This window comes from Phyllostomus discolor, chromosome 12, assembly GCF_004126475.2.
Source record: "Phyllostomus discolor isolate MPI-MPIP mPhyDis1 chromosome 12, mPhyDis1.pri.v3, whole genome shotgun sequence".
NCBI classification, from domain to species: Eukaryota; Metazoa; Chordata; class Mammalia; order Chiroptera; family Phyllostomidae; genus Phyllostomus; species Phyllostomus discolor.
This window is the reverse complement of record NC_040914.2, coordinates 17994079-18008119: the sequence shown is the minus strand read 5'-3', so window position 1 is coordinate 18008119 and position 14041 is coordinate 17994079. Positions and strand designations below refer to the sequence as shown.

Sequence of the window (14041 nt, the reverse complement as noted above, 5' to 3'; positions counted from 1 at the left end):
GTGCCGCCAGCTTTCCGGAGCCAAGGATCCCAGGTCCCAGCTTGAGAAACTCCTGTTTCCCCCTCCCGGGGCTCCCAACTCTCAGCTTTCGGCCGCGGGGAAGAGCACCACCTAGAAGAGCAGAGGAACCCCAGCGCCCAGTACAGATCTCAGACACTCCCGCTTCCAAGAACCAGGCATTTAGGCGCTGTGAAGTCAGATTCCAAGGAACCCTCAGAGTTCCAACTTCCAGGCTGTTACTCAACTCTCAGTTCTAAGCAACGTCGGTGTCCTAGGAAGGAGCCCCAAAAGCTCCTAGCGTCCAGGCTCTAAGGAAACCCGGGGCGTTCATCATGGTGGCCGATCCCCCTAAGGGAGACATCAAGTTGATGGGGACGGCAGAGCCCACTGCGAACGGTGTCTCAACACTGATCCCCAGAGAGGACCGAGGCGCGGCAGGAGGTGGCTGCTGCAGTTGCCCCGATCCGGCGCGCCGCTGTCTTAGCGCCAACCTGCTGGTGCTGCTGACGGTTGCGGCCGTGGTGGCGGGCGTGGCGTTGGGCCTGGGGGTCTCTGGGGCCGGCGGCGCGAAAGCCCTGGGGCCGGCGCGTCTGGCCGCCTTCGCCTTCCCAGGAGAGCTGCTGCTGCGCATGCTACGGATGATCATCTTGCCGCTGGTGGTGTGCAGCCTGATCGGCGGCGCCGCCAGCCTGGACCCGAGCGCTCTCGGCCGCCTGGGTGCCTGGGCGATGCTCTTTTTCCTGGTCACCACACTACTAGCGTCCGCACTCGGCGTAGGTTTGGCGCTGGCTCTGCAGCCCGGCGCTGCCATCGAGGCCTCGTTCAAGGTTGCCGGTCCTACGCAAGACCTCCCCAGCAAGGAGGTGCTGGACTCCTTCCTGGATCTTGTGAGGTCAGGCCCCGCTCTCGGTGGAAGGAAGTGGGGGTGGGGTGGGGAGCATACTTCAGCCACGTGGGGAGGGGGATGGTGTTTGGAATGGCGCGAGTGGCCACATGGACCGGAAGCAGGGGTGGGGAGGGAGGCTTAGGGTCCACCAGAACCAGGGCATCCCCAGTCCCTCCGGAAAATCTCACCGCAGGGGTGTCCATTGCGCAGCCAGGATGGCTGTGAATGTGGCCCAACACAATCTAAATTTACTTAAAACCTCGTTCTTGGTCATCAGTTTTCGTTAGTGTTAGTGTTTGTGTATTTAGTATGCGGTCCAAGACAACTCTTCTCCCAGTGTGGCCCATAAACACCAAAAGGTTGGACACCTCCTAGGGGGTGGTGGGGGAAGCTCTGGTCCCTCAAGGATCAGGGTATACAGAGGGTGAGGACAGACTCCAGGGAAGGGGGCTTCTAAATGTGAGGCCTGGACATAAGGGGAGCCCTACATAAGGGTGATAAGCAAGGAGGTCTTACAGAGTGAGGGGAGAGTAATGTTTGAGGGGTTTGGGAGAGGTAAGAGGGGCTGTCCTGGCAGGAGAGGGGATCCTGAGGGTTTCCAAGGGGATCTTTGGGTGGCCAAGGGCCCCAGGACGGGGCTTTTGGACAAAGGTTTGAGTCTAGGTCGTGGATAGAACATTTGCAACCCAAGCAGCCTGTGGAGAACCTGAGGAGGGCTGAGTGATCCCCACCAAGCCCCCTTCCCCTTCCAGTTCAGCTGGGCCCTGGTGGCTTCCCCATACATGTTCCTGATAAGTCTTGCTGCCTCCCACCAGTTTCCACTCCATTTCCTCCCTCTGCTCCGCTCCCCTCCTCCACCAGGCTGCCCCCAAAGGGGGCAGATTCTTTTCCTTCTGGCCTCTGCTTCCTGTCCTCCTACCCTAAGAATGGCACTCCCCCCTTTTAAGGATGACACAGACCGCTGGGCCCACATGGCTTTGCTTTGGGGCCTGCTGATTCAGTGTTTCCATGTTGGTTGGGGACTTCCTGGAAGTGGAAGGAAATGATGAGTCACAGAACTGGGTTCCCCCAGCGTCTTGGGGCCTTTTTGCCTGCCACCTGGAATGGGAAACTTCACCCAGAAGTTGCAGTGGGTGGGCACCTCCTGGCTGGGGGAGATTAGCTGGGTAAGGCCTGGGTGGGTACAGGCCGACCTGCCCAAGGCTGTTTATGTTTGTACAGGCTTCCCCCCGTGTGCCAGAACAGATAGAACTCACATGTGGCCAGCCACTCCCTGCCTTAGCTGAAATATCTCGAGCCACACAAACTTTGTAATCAACTGACAGGCACACAGACCCTCAGCCACGGCCCTGACAGGACACTGACAAATGGGCTTGCACTGACGGTGACACGTGGGTACCCGCTGGACACTCACACTCGTTTAGTACATACATACTCCCTGCTCTGTGCACACAACAGCAACTCGCCCGTCTGAACGCCAGCCCTCACTCCAACCAGGTATTGACACTTGGCAAACTGGATGGAGACCCACAGAATAGCCATACACCCAAGTTACCGGGGAGAAGGAGGGAGTAGGACTGTGCTGCCAGCTTGCTAGGTTCAAACCCCAGCCCTGCCACTTCCTAGCCAGGCAAGCTTCTTCATCTTTTTGTGCCTCAGTTTCCTTTCCTGTAAAGTGGGATAATGGTGCTCATCCCTGAGGGCTGGCATGAGTTGGTTTAAAGCACTTATTACGGCACTTGTAGCTACTTTCGGTATTATTTTCTCCTCACCCTGAGACACAGGGCTGATGTCCGACTCTCCAACATACTCTGGGTTTCGCTCACACTGCTGCCCCGAGTCACACTTGGACACTGTAGGCTGGTGAGCACAGATGCGTATTCACGACACACACAGCCTCTCCTGTCTCCCTCCCCATCTCTCGCCAACACCCAGATCTTCCCCGCCCACCAGCCAGCCCCCAGGGGCAGCCTGCCCTTTCCCGGGCCCTCCAAGGGGAAGTGGCTGATGCAAGACAAGGGGAAGTGGCTGATGAAAGACGGTCGGGTTGGGCGGGGTGTGAAGTTTGTTTCTGGGGGTGGAGCTGAGGGCTGAGGTGACGAAAGCTAACGTTCCTGCCCTTCATCTGTGATCTTTTCAATCCTTTTGGGGCCCGTACGCCAGCCTGCTGGGGCCCTGGGAGACCAGCTCAGGCCCCCCATACCCCGCAAACGTGTGCAGGCTAGTCCAGCTCTGCCTGACTGATCCTGGCTGAGACATGGGTGGTGGCCACATTTGGGTGCAAAGGGGGCCTCCAAGGCTCCCCTTACCCCAGGAGACCAACCTACCTCAGCACCCCAGCAGACACCCCCTGACCTCCCCGGGCAGTACCTAATAAACCCCCCCCCCCCCCCCCCCCCCCCCCCCCCCCCCGTGTATGTCTGCAGAAACATCTTCCCTGCCAACCTGGTGTCTGCCGCCTTCCGCTCGGTGAGTCCTCAGGGGTGTCCCAAGGGTGGGAGGTGGGCAGGGAGGAAGACAGCCGGTGGGAGCCCCTTGGTGCCTGCTTTTGGACGCGCCTGTCCACATATTTACAGGCAGGAATGCAGGGTTATTAGGTGACCTCCAAAACCCATTCACACGCCTTACCCGCAAGTGAGAAAATGGGCTCCCAGCCCTGCTGGCCTCCAGTTCTAGCTGTGTGACGCTGGGAAAGTGCCTTTACTTCTCTGAGCCTCAGCTGCTGCCTCCGGCAAACGGGGGATGAATAGTCCTGATCTCAGTGGGGCTGCTGGTGGGATGGAATGAGATGGTGGGTAGAGGCATGCTGGGGGCAGCCTTTGAGCATCGTGGGTGCCAGTATGGGTTGGGGGGGGGGCTCATGACCATTGACACAGACCCTCCCCAACCTCTCTTGCAGTACAACACCGTCTATAAAGAGGAAGTTTCCAATGTAACCCAGGTAAGAGCGGGAGACGGGGGTGGGGGGGGCACCCCAGCCTTTGCTTGCCCATGGGGTCTTCCGACACGTGGTGTGCTGTCAGTGTGAAACTCCGTGCAACCCCTCCCCGTTTCTGTCCTTTCTGCCCCCTGGAATTTCCCTTTTGACCCCTCTTTCCCCATCTGTTACCACACAGGGGCCTGGCTCTGAAACGGACATCTCCAATGGAACCAAGGTGAAGGTGAGAGTGGGAGAAGGATGGGGGGACCCCACTTCTTGGCCCATTATTGTGGTCGTTCCATTTTGCTCCCTCCCCAGCCTTTGCTCACCCACTCGGTCTTCCGACACTTGGTGTGCAGTTTGTCTGAAACTCGGTTCAGCCCCCTCCTCCATTTCTGTCTTTTCTGCCCCCCCACCCCCGAATCTCCTTTTGACCCCTCCTCTCCACCCCTCCCCACTGCCCACTCTGGCCCAGGCTCCTCTCTTCCCCCCACCCTGTCTTGACCAGGCCCCCTCCCTGGCCTGCCCCAGGCCTGGCAGCTGGAGCGGTCTTTCCAAAGCACAGACCTGACCCTGCCTCTCCCCACCCAAAGCCCCAACACGTTCCACACTGTGCGACCTCAGAAGAAAGCCCGGGCTTCCCCCTGCAAGATCGGACCTCTGCCCCTTTGCCTTCCCAGTCTCATTCTGTGATTCTGCCACCTCCTGGAGCCACAGTGGATTTCTTTCTGCTTGTGGAATGCCCACGTTGCTCTCATTTCTAGGCTACTGCAAGTTATTTCCTCTCTCTAGAACCTTCTACCATCCCTCTTACCTCATTCACTCTTCCTGTCTTCCAGGTCTCAGACCCTTCCTCCAGGAAGCCCTACCTGATTACTCACACCCTTGAACTGGCACCCCCTCCTCTTCAACCCTTCCACTCCAGTTTCAACTCTGCTCCCTCTGGGTGGTCCCTGGACACAGGTCTATTTCCCCTGGACTCAAGACAGTGAGCCTTGGGAGGGAGGGGCCCAAGTGGATGGGCCCCAGCTCTGCCCAGGACAGCCCATCGGTGACTGCGCGTCTTGACTGAGCATCCCCCTGCTGTCTCCATCTGTTCCTGCCCACAGGTGCCTGTGGAGGGAGAGGTGGAGAGCATGAACATTCTGGGCCTGGTGGTGTTTGCCATTGCCTTTGGCTTGGCCCTGCGGAAGCTGGGGCCGGAGGGAGAGCCGCTCATCCGCTTCTTCAACTCGTTCAACGACGCCACCATGGTGCTGGTCTCCTGGATCATGTGGTAGGTGGTGGGAGGGACCTGGGGGTGCGGGAGAGGGTGACCCTTCTGCTGCTTCTTAGAGCCAGGTGGCCTGGATTCAAATCTAGCATCGACCATTTCCCTGGCTGTGTGACTTTGGGCAAGTGACTTGCCCTCTCTGTACCTCAATTTCCTCATCTATCCAATGAGGACAGTCTGCATTTTTTGTTTTTGTTTGTTTTTGGCACCTTCTTGATCTTACTGGGAGGTAACGAAAAGAGCCAGGCTGTGGCTAACACGGCCTCATTTTAGAGATTTGAAGGTGATCAAACATTTGCCTTTGGGTCTCAAAATTGTACCTGCCTTATAGGGTTATTGTGAAGATGAAACCAGGGAACGGGGAATAATAGGTAAAGAAAGCACCCAGAAAGTGGTTTAAATGCCTGGCACCTACCAAGCTTAGCTCGGTAATATCAGCGAAGACTGTTACCACTATGAGCTTTGTTAACTGACCTCCATGAGAAAAAACATGTGCAGAGACCTCTGGTGTCCACGCTTGTCCCCTCTCCACTCTCATCCTGATCTAGAAGGTCAGAAACCAGGAGTGGGGCCAGGATTGCTGCATCTTCAACAAATCCCAACACCTTCACCCGTCCCGATTCCAGTGTAGCCAGCATCTAAGAAGCTGCTGTGCTGGAATCAGGTGCATGTTTTAAAGATTTTCTTTATTACCTGGCTGGTGTGGCTCAGTGGATTGAGTGCTGGACTGAGAACCAAAGGGTCACTGGTTCGATTCCCAGTCAGGGCACATGTCTGGGTTGTGGGCCAGGTTCCCAGTAGGGTGTGCAAGAGGCAACCACACATTGATGTTTCTCTTCCTCTCTTTCCCCCTTCCCCCTGTCTAAAAATAAATAAATCTTTTAAAAAGAGAGATTTTATTTATTTATTTTTAGAGATCAGGGAAAGGAGGGAGAAAGAGAGGGAGGGAAACATCAATCAGTTGCTTCTTGTGCGTACATCAACTGAGGACTGACTCCACAACCCAGGCGTGTTCCCTGACCAGGGATCAAACTCATGACCTTTTTGCCTTGCTGGACGAAACTCCACCCGAGGCACACCAGTCAGGGTAGAATCAGGTGCGTCTTGACTAATGAAAATGCTTTACCGGAGGGGCATGTGTTGTGTGGGTAAGAGCAGGCTTTGTTGTTGGGTGACCTGGGTTCCCATCCCAGCACGGCCGCTTCCTAGCTGTGCCCTATGACACGTTACTTCTCTTTCTGTGCCTCAGCTTCCCTGTCTGGAAAGTGGGGTTGATCAGACCAGGCACAAATGCGTTAATATGGATAAAGCGCTTGGGAGAGTGCCCGACCTATAACATGCTTACAGAAAATGGTATTAGCTAATATTTATTAAGTACTTGTATAACTTCTTGGCACATCCCACTGGCCAGAACATGGGCACCTGGCCAAACCCAGGGGCGCAGGTGCCTGGGAAGTGGTGCCCTTCTTACCAAACAGGAAAGGGGTTTGTGAAACAACTGGTCACAGAGATCAAGCAGTCACAGAAGCAGTCTTAGGTGGCCTCCTGGCTGGGAGGCATAAGTACCCCAGGGGTCTGCACTCCAGGAGAGGGTACTAAAGTTTATAGATGAATTGTTCAAGAGCTTTCAGCCCTGGCTGGTGTAGCTCAGTGGACTGAGCGCCAGCCTGTGAACCAAGGGGTTGCCAGTTCGATTCCCAGTCAGGGCACATGCCTAGGTTGTGGGGCCAGGTCTCCAGTAGGGGACATGTGAGAGGCAACCGAACATTGATGCTTTCCCCCCTCTCTTCCTCCTCCCTGCCTTCTCCTCTTTCTAAAAATAAACAAATAGATAAATACGGTCTAAAAAAATTAAAAAGAAAAAAAAAAGCTTTTAGCTCACATCCCTTGGAACCTCATTTCAGGCTCCCAACATTCTTATGAGGTTGGGAGCATTGTGGTCCTTGCTTTACAGACCTGTTACACTTTGTTAATGCAACGGCAGCTGTGAGAGCCTCGAAATAGGAGCTCCCTGGTGATGAAGATTCAATCACATTCAAGGGCTCTCAGCATACCATGTATATTTTTTTTAATTAAAAAATATTTTTTGGCCCTGGCTGGTGTGGCTCAGTAGATTGAGTGCCAGCCTGCGAACCAAAGGGTCGCTGGTTCGATTCCCAGTCAGCACACATGCCTGGGTTGCCTGCCAGGTCCCTTGAAGGGGCTGCACGAGAGGCAACCACATATTGATGTTTCTCTCCCTCTCTTTTTTCACTCCCTTCCCCTCTCTCTAAAAATAAATAAATAAAATCTTTTTTAAAAAAGCACCTTTTATCAAAATAAATACATACTTTTTAAAGGGTTTTATTTATTTATTTTTAGAGCGAGAAGAAGGGAGAGAAACATCCATTTGCTGCCTCTTGCACACCCCCAACTAGGGGCTGGCCTGCAACCCAGGCATGTGCCTTGACTGGGAATCAAACTGGTGACCTTTTGGTTTGTAGGCCAGTGCTCAACCCACTGAGCCACACCATCTAGGGCTCAGCACATCATAAATGCATGATGCCTCGGAGCTTATATTAAGTCCTGAGCCATGTCTCTTATTTTTCATGATGCAGTGAGAGAATATATTGGTTTAAGTCATAATAGCTGCGGTAACAAAGGAGCCCAGGAAGCACAAATGACTCAGACGTGGTGCACGTGTCTTTCTCAGTTATGTGTTAAGTCCAAATCTGGTTGGCGACTGTACTCTAAGTGGCGATGGAGGCACCCAGGCTTCTTTTATCTCTGGCTGTACTATCCGCATGGGGGAGAGCAGGAGGAGGGCAGTGGAGGTGCTGGGTTTCTGCACCCATTGCCCTGGGCACCTCCTGATTCCGAGGGAGGCCGTGCGGAGCTCAATGCCTGGCCCTGGGTGAGCATGTGGTCAGAGGCTGCCGTGTCTCCTGGGTATTAGGTATGCCCCTGTGGGCATCTTGTTCCTGGTGGCCGGCAAGATCATGGAGATGGAGGACGTGGGGACCCTCTTCGCCAGTCTCGGCAAATATATCCTGTGCTGTCTGCTGGGCCACGTCATTCACGGGCTCGTGGTGCTGCCCTTCATCTACTTCTTCTTCACTCGCAAGAACCCCTACCGCTTCCTGTGGGGCATCGTGACCGCGCTGGTCACCGCCTTTGGGACCTCCTCCAGGTGTGACCTTGGGGCAGACTAGGGTGGGATGTTTAAGTTATAAGGGGTCTAGAGTGGGCATCACATGTCTGAGACCCCTGAACTCTTGTGTTTGGGGACATTGGATCTGGGTACAGAGGCCATACTTTCCTAAGTTTTTCATAAAGTCCTGGATCTACCCCCCCCCCCCCCCCATCCACCATCCTGTCCTCCCTAAAATTAGGAAAACTATGGCTTTAGGGATTTCTTCTTTTCCGCCATGGCCTGGCCTTGGGGGACTCCGGCACCTCACACTGGATCCCACCCTGGGAGCTCTTTCTGGGTATTTCAGCCATCTCTGCTGGTCCCGTTCCCTCAGAATGGGGACCTTCCCTGCGGCAGCACCCCCAAGAAAGTTCAGCTGGGGTCTGTTATCAGTGGAGATAGCAGATGGTGTGGGTAGGTGAGCTCTCAGACATTAGAGAATTTAGGTATGAATTTTTGTGTGTATTTTAAGTAGCAGGTTGCCCAGGAGCGTACATGTTGGAATGATTACAGTCTGCTGGATCCCTAGTACCTTCTGGCTTTGGGGAGAGCTGGGCATGGATCACTGGGAGGGCTGTGGGTGGAGGCCTGCGGGTGGTGGTGGTGGTGGTGGTGGTGGTGGTGGTGGTGGTGTCTAAGCTGGTTGGTGGAGCTTGGACCAGGGAGAAGGGGCTATGTGGGCAGGGTGGTATGGGCATGGCTTGGCTGGTGGGCGGGGCCAGGCCTGGGTGGGCGATGGAGTTCATTCAGGCGCCTTGGTCCCTCGCAGCTCTGCCACTTTGCCGCTGATGATGAAGTGCGTGGAAGAGAAGAATGGCGTCTCTAAGCATATCAGCCGCTTCATCCTGCCCATCGGTGCCACTGTCAACATGGATGGCGCTGCCCTCTTCCAGTGTGTGGCCGCGGTGTTCCTTGCACAGCTCTACAAGGCACCGTTGGACTTTGTAAAGATTATTACCATCCTGTGAGTGTGGGCTGGCTGTGGCTAGGACCCCTGGCCCAGCTGACCCCTCCCCTGAAAATGGACACAGGCTGGGGGGAAACAGGGCTCCTGTGGTGGCTTCTCCCACGCAGAGGCCCCTCCCTGACCGCCCTTTTCCTCCCCCAGGGTGACGGCCACGGCGTCCAGTGTCGGTGCAGCAGGCATCCCTGCTGGAGGTGTCCTCACCCTGGCCATCATTCTCGAAGCAGTCAACCTACCGGTTGACATCTCCTTGATCCTGGCCGTGGACTGGCTAGTGTGAGTGTGGGTCTGGGGCCTCAGCGGGCTGGGCGGCACTCCCGCTAACAGGGATGAGCAGGAGGGCCATGGAGAGTCGCTGGGCGGTTGAGGAGAGGGAGGCGGGCGTTCCGCCAGCGAGGGAATGGGACCTCGAGCATTCCAATGGAAGGGAAGGAAGGGATCTTGGAACTTCTAAAAAGAACCCCAGAAAGGTCGAGTGCCACAATGGGTAATAGAGTGGACTCTTAGGCAGACTGCTGGTGTTAGAATCCCAGGCACCATGGCTCACTAGCGTGACCTTGGGCAAGTATTTCTTCTCTCTGTCCCAGTGTCTCCATCTGTAAAATGGAAAAAATAGTCTCTCCTTGGTACTAGGTGACTTTATACCCACAACTCCCTTCTAGGAGCCTCTAGAGAGCAGTAAATACTGTGTACGTAATTGTCAGCTGTTACGATTAAACTCTTAAGAACATACAGGACTGGAAACAGACTGGTTTCGAGTTAAATGGAGAATTATCGTGTGTCTTAGCAATATCACCCAAGAGAGTTGGAAACATGTCCATGAAAACTTGTACACACATGTTCCTAGTACATTACTCTGTTAGTCACTGTTCATAATAGTGAACAGGTAGAAATATCCCGTGCCCATCAGCCGATGAACAGATAAGGGAAATGTCACTTATCCATACAATGGACTGTAGAATGAAGCGCTGACACAGACGTGTCACCACGTGAATGAGCCTTGAAAACGTGATGAAGATGCCACACACGAAGGACGGTGTAGTCTGTGGTTGCATTTCTGTGAAATGTCCAGGAAAGGCAAATCCACGGGAAGTAGATTAGTGGTTGCCTGGGGCCGGGGGATGGGAGCAAATGTGGGGTGATCGCCCAGTGGGTGTGGGCCTTTCGGAGCGATAAGAATACTCTGGGATGAAATAGTGGTGATGGTTGCACAAGACTGACTACACTGGAAACCACGGGACTGTGCACTTTTAAAGGGTGGATTTTATGGTGTGTGAACTCTATAGCTCCATTTTCTAGAAGGCCACATCTACACACTCACATACGCAGAAAGAGGACCCCTGGGATTCTCACAGGAGGAGGAAGGCCTCAGGAGAACTCAGTGCTACAGGGGGAAGAGGAGGGTCTTCTGGGGCCCCCCAAAAGGGAGGTGACTTTGAGGTTCCAGAAGGGACAAATCTCGTCTTGTTGGGAGAAGGATCACTGGGGTCCAGCGAGGGAGGAGGACATCTTTGGGGATCAAAGGCAGAGGAAATATGATGGGACACTTCTAGGTTCCAGAGCAAAGAGGGGATATAGGGGGTTTCTGGGGTGCAGATAAAGAGGTCTTTGGGGATCTAGGTGGGAGGAAGAGAGACTTGGCATCCTGGGAGGAAGGAGGGATGACCTGGGTCTCCCGTTGTTGAAAAGGGTTCTGTGTAGGAGGGAGTGGTGGGGAGGGACTTCATGGTTCCGGGGAGGGGTGGGCCCTGACCCCTCTCCTCCTACTCATTTCCCCATCACTTCCCCCCCTTCAGGGACCGGTCCTGCACCGTCCTCAACGTGGAAGGTGATGCCTTTGGGGCGGGACTCCTCCAACATTACGTGAATCGGACAGAATCTCGGAGCTCGGTGCCTAAGTTGATCCATGTGAAGAGCGAGGCGCCCCTGGACCCGCTGCCAGTCCCCGCTGAGGAGGTGAACCCCTTCCTCAAACGCTACCCGGGACCTGCTGGGGATGCTGACACCTTTGAGAAGGAATCGGTCATGTAAACCCCAGTGAGGATCTTCCCCGCCCTGATGGCACTTTGGACATTGGATCACAAGGGGTGGATAAATGGACAAACTGGGGCTCGGAGGGCCCCGCCCACACACGCCGGGGAGCTGGGGGCCCCAGACTCCCTCCCCAACCCCAGATCTGGGAGCTTTGCTGCTGGGACATATGTGGATGTGAGTGTGAATGTCGTTCCAAATCTCCCCACTCCTTGACTCTTGCCCTGACCCGAGGCTAGGAAAGAGGAAGATGGAGAAGTAGCATCCTCCACGCCTTGTCCTGGGAGCCTGCCTGGCTGCCCCGTTTTCAGGGCAGGGGGCACAGGTTGCCATGTGGGATTCTGCCCTTTTTGAGAGGAAGGACGCCATGTGCTGGCTCCTTTGCTGGTTGTGTTGGTGGCTGTAGCTGTGTGAGAGTGTGTGTGACACATGCATGCTGTGACTCCGAGGTACATCCCACCCTGTCCAGGAACTCTGGGTAGGGGAACACTGACAACAAATACTGCTGTCACTCTAGAGGACACTTTTTAGCAATGAAATTGTCAGGGATCTTGAATCAGATATTTTTAGGAATTTGACTGAAAGAACTAGCTGCATGGAAATAAATAACAAATAGAATAAATTGCACTTCATGGAAATGTCTGTCTATCGATGTCCCAGGCCACCAGGAGATGCCACTGCCCCCACCTGCCCAAACGGTGACAAAGAGCACCACGTGCTGGTGGGGATGTGGAGCAGCTGGGCAGAGCCTGTGCATTTCTGGTGGCAATGTCATGTGGTCCAGTCACTCCGGAAAATGGCTAGGCAAGGCCCTAGCAGGGTAGCTCGGTTAGAGCGTCCCCTCGATGTGCCAAGGTTGCCGGTTCAACCCCCCATCAGGGCATGTAGAAGAGTGAGCCAATGAATGCATAAATAAGTGAAACAACAAAGCTAGGTTCATTTCTCAAATCAAAGAAAATAGCTAGGCAGTCATATCCAGTTAAAATATACACTATGCCCTGGCTGGTGTGGCTCAGTGGACTGAGCGTGGGCTGTGAACCAAAGGGTTGCCTGTTCAATTCCCAGTCAGGGCACAGGCCTGTGTTGTGGGCCAGGTCCCCAGTGGGGGCCACGTGAAAGGCAGCCACACATTGATGTTTCTCTCTCCCTTTCTCTCTCAAAATAAAATCTTTACAAATACATATATACACACTACACACCATACAGCTCAGTAACCACTGCTAGGGATTTATCCAGGAGAAATGAAAACTTCACAGAAACAGCAGTACACAAAATTTACATCTGCTGTCTGTGTAACTGCCAACATCCATTCACAAGTCCCTGGATAAATGAGGACAATTATTCATGCGGTGGAAGGCTACTGGGCAAGAAAAAGGAAGGATCAAAACAGTTGATACTTGAACATGGGTTTGAATGGTGGAGGTTCACTCGTGGTTTTTTTTTTAATTTTTATTTTTTAAAGATTTTAGAGAGGGGAAGAGGAAGAGCAACATCAATGTGTGTTTGTCTTTCAAGCACCCCCTACTGGGAGCCTGGCTCGCAACCCAGGCTTGTGCCCTGACTGGGAATCGAACCCACGACCCCTTGGCTCACAGGCTGGCACTCAAGCCAGGGTGACGTGGATTTTCTCCCATAAATACCTGCACTGTTTCGGTCTGGTTGGGAGTGTGAGTGCGGAGGGCCTACTGTGTGCTGAGATCTGCCTCTGTATCATAATGTAGAGGGGACTTGAGCGACCAGGGTTGGAATGGCCCAAGGGGATCCTGGAAGCAGTCCGCTGTGAATACTGAGAGACAAAGTGAAGTTTTGGGGAGTCAAAAGTTATACATCAGTTTTTTGACTGTGTGTGGGGGATGGCAGGACCCCTAACCTCCCTACCGTGTGTTATTCAAGGGTCAACTGTACTCAACTTGGCAGCACCTCACAGGGACTATTTTGACTGTAAGGGGCCAGAAACAGCGTGTACTGTGTAGTTCTATTTACATGAAGGCCAAGGCCTGGCCAAGCCGCTCTGTGGAGAGATCAGAGCGCTGGGTAGCCTGCCAGGGCGCTTCTGTACCAGGAGGGGGCGCAAGGGAAGCTTTTGTGACACAGCAAAAGTTCTGTGTCTTGATACGGGCGGTGCTCCCACGGATCCAAACATTTGGAAACATTCGTTAGCCTGTGCACTTAAGCTGAGTGCACTTTACTCTCCGTCTATTCTCTTCCAGTTAAAAATGCTGTACCACTCATGGGAAGAAATTCCACTGTAACCACCTGTGTAAGAACGCAGGTACCCCCGGTATCGGAACTCTCACAGCAAATAGTTCCAGTTCCCATAATGACTTGCTCCCCTGCCTTCTAACCCAAAATTTGCTATTTGAATCAAAAGCCTGCCTTGCAACTATTTTTCAGTGCTGTGCGAGTCCAGGCTGGGATGACACCAGTTGCAACTCGCAGGTTCTAACACGATCCTGTTTTGTGTTACCGGAGCGTGTCGCACGCTGCTGATGGTATCTCCTCAGGACCTGCACTGTGCAGACTTCTGCCAGGTGCCTCGGGGCGCCTCCAGTCCGGGTGCAGTGGGTATTATTTTGATTACCTTTAGCATCGTTTTTTTCAGCTTTGTTGCCCACAAGACTTGCAGTGAGGAAATACAACTCTTATCTGATATTGTGCGAACTTGAGCACTGCGTACAACTAATGAGTTCATTAAGTGTCAAATGGTTAAGTAATTGTCCCCCCCCCAATGCTTTCTATTATGCCAAAATCCTTGGTGGGTTGTTACAGACGTTTTTAGGGGTTTTTAATGATAT

The 14041-nt window shown here is 53.8% G+C and overlaps 1 protein-coding gene across 2 annotated transcripts in view; it reads left to right on the top strand.

Moving 5' to 3' along the window:
- The first annotated feature begins 47 nt into the window (after positions 1-47).
- The window catches only part of SLC1A5 (solute carrier family 1 member 5), a 28128-nt gene continuing 14134 nt past the window's right edge, over positions 48-14041 (top strand). The window contains exons 1-9 of one of the 2 annotated variants that reach the window (XR_004900123.1): positions 48-892; positions 3313-3355; positions 3786-3827; positions 4003-4047; positions 4916-5082; positions 8015-8248; positions 9021-9215; positions 9360-9491; positions 11012-11668. Coding sequence is in view for 1 of the 2 variants with exons in the window: in XM_028530509.2 (XP_028386310.1) it covers positions 333-892; positions 3313-3355; positions 3786-3827; positions 4003-4047; positions 4916-5082; positions 8015-8248; positions 9021-9215; positions 9360-9491; positions 11012-11246 (1653 nt within the window). In the remaining variant the exon portion in view is untranslated. Of the gene's footprint in view, positions 893-3312; positions 3356-3785; positions 3828-4002; positions 4048-4915; positions 5083-8014; positions 8249-9020; positions 9216-9359; positions 9492-11011; positions 11874-14041 lie in introns of those variants that run through there. The other variant, XM_028530509.2, reaches the window with a different exon arrangement.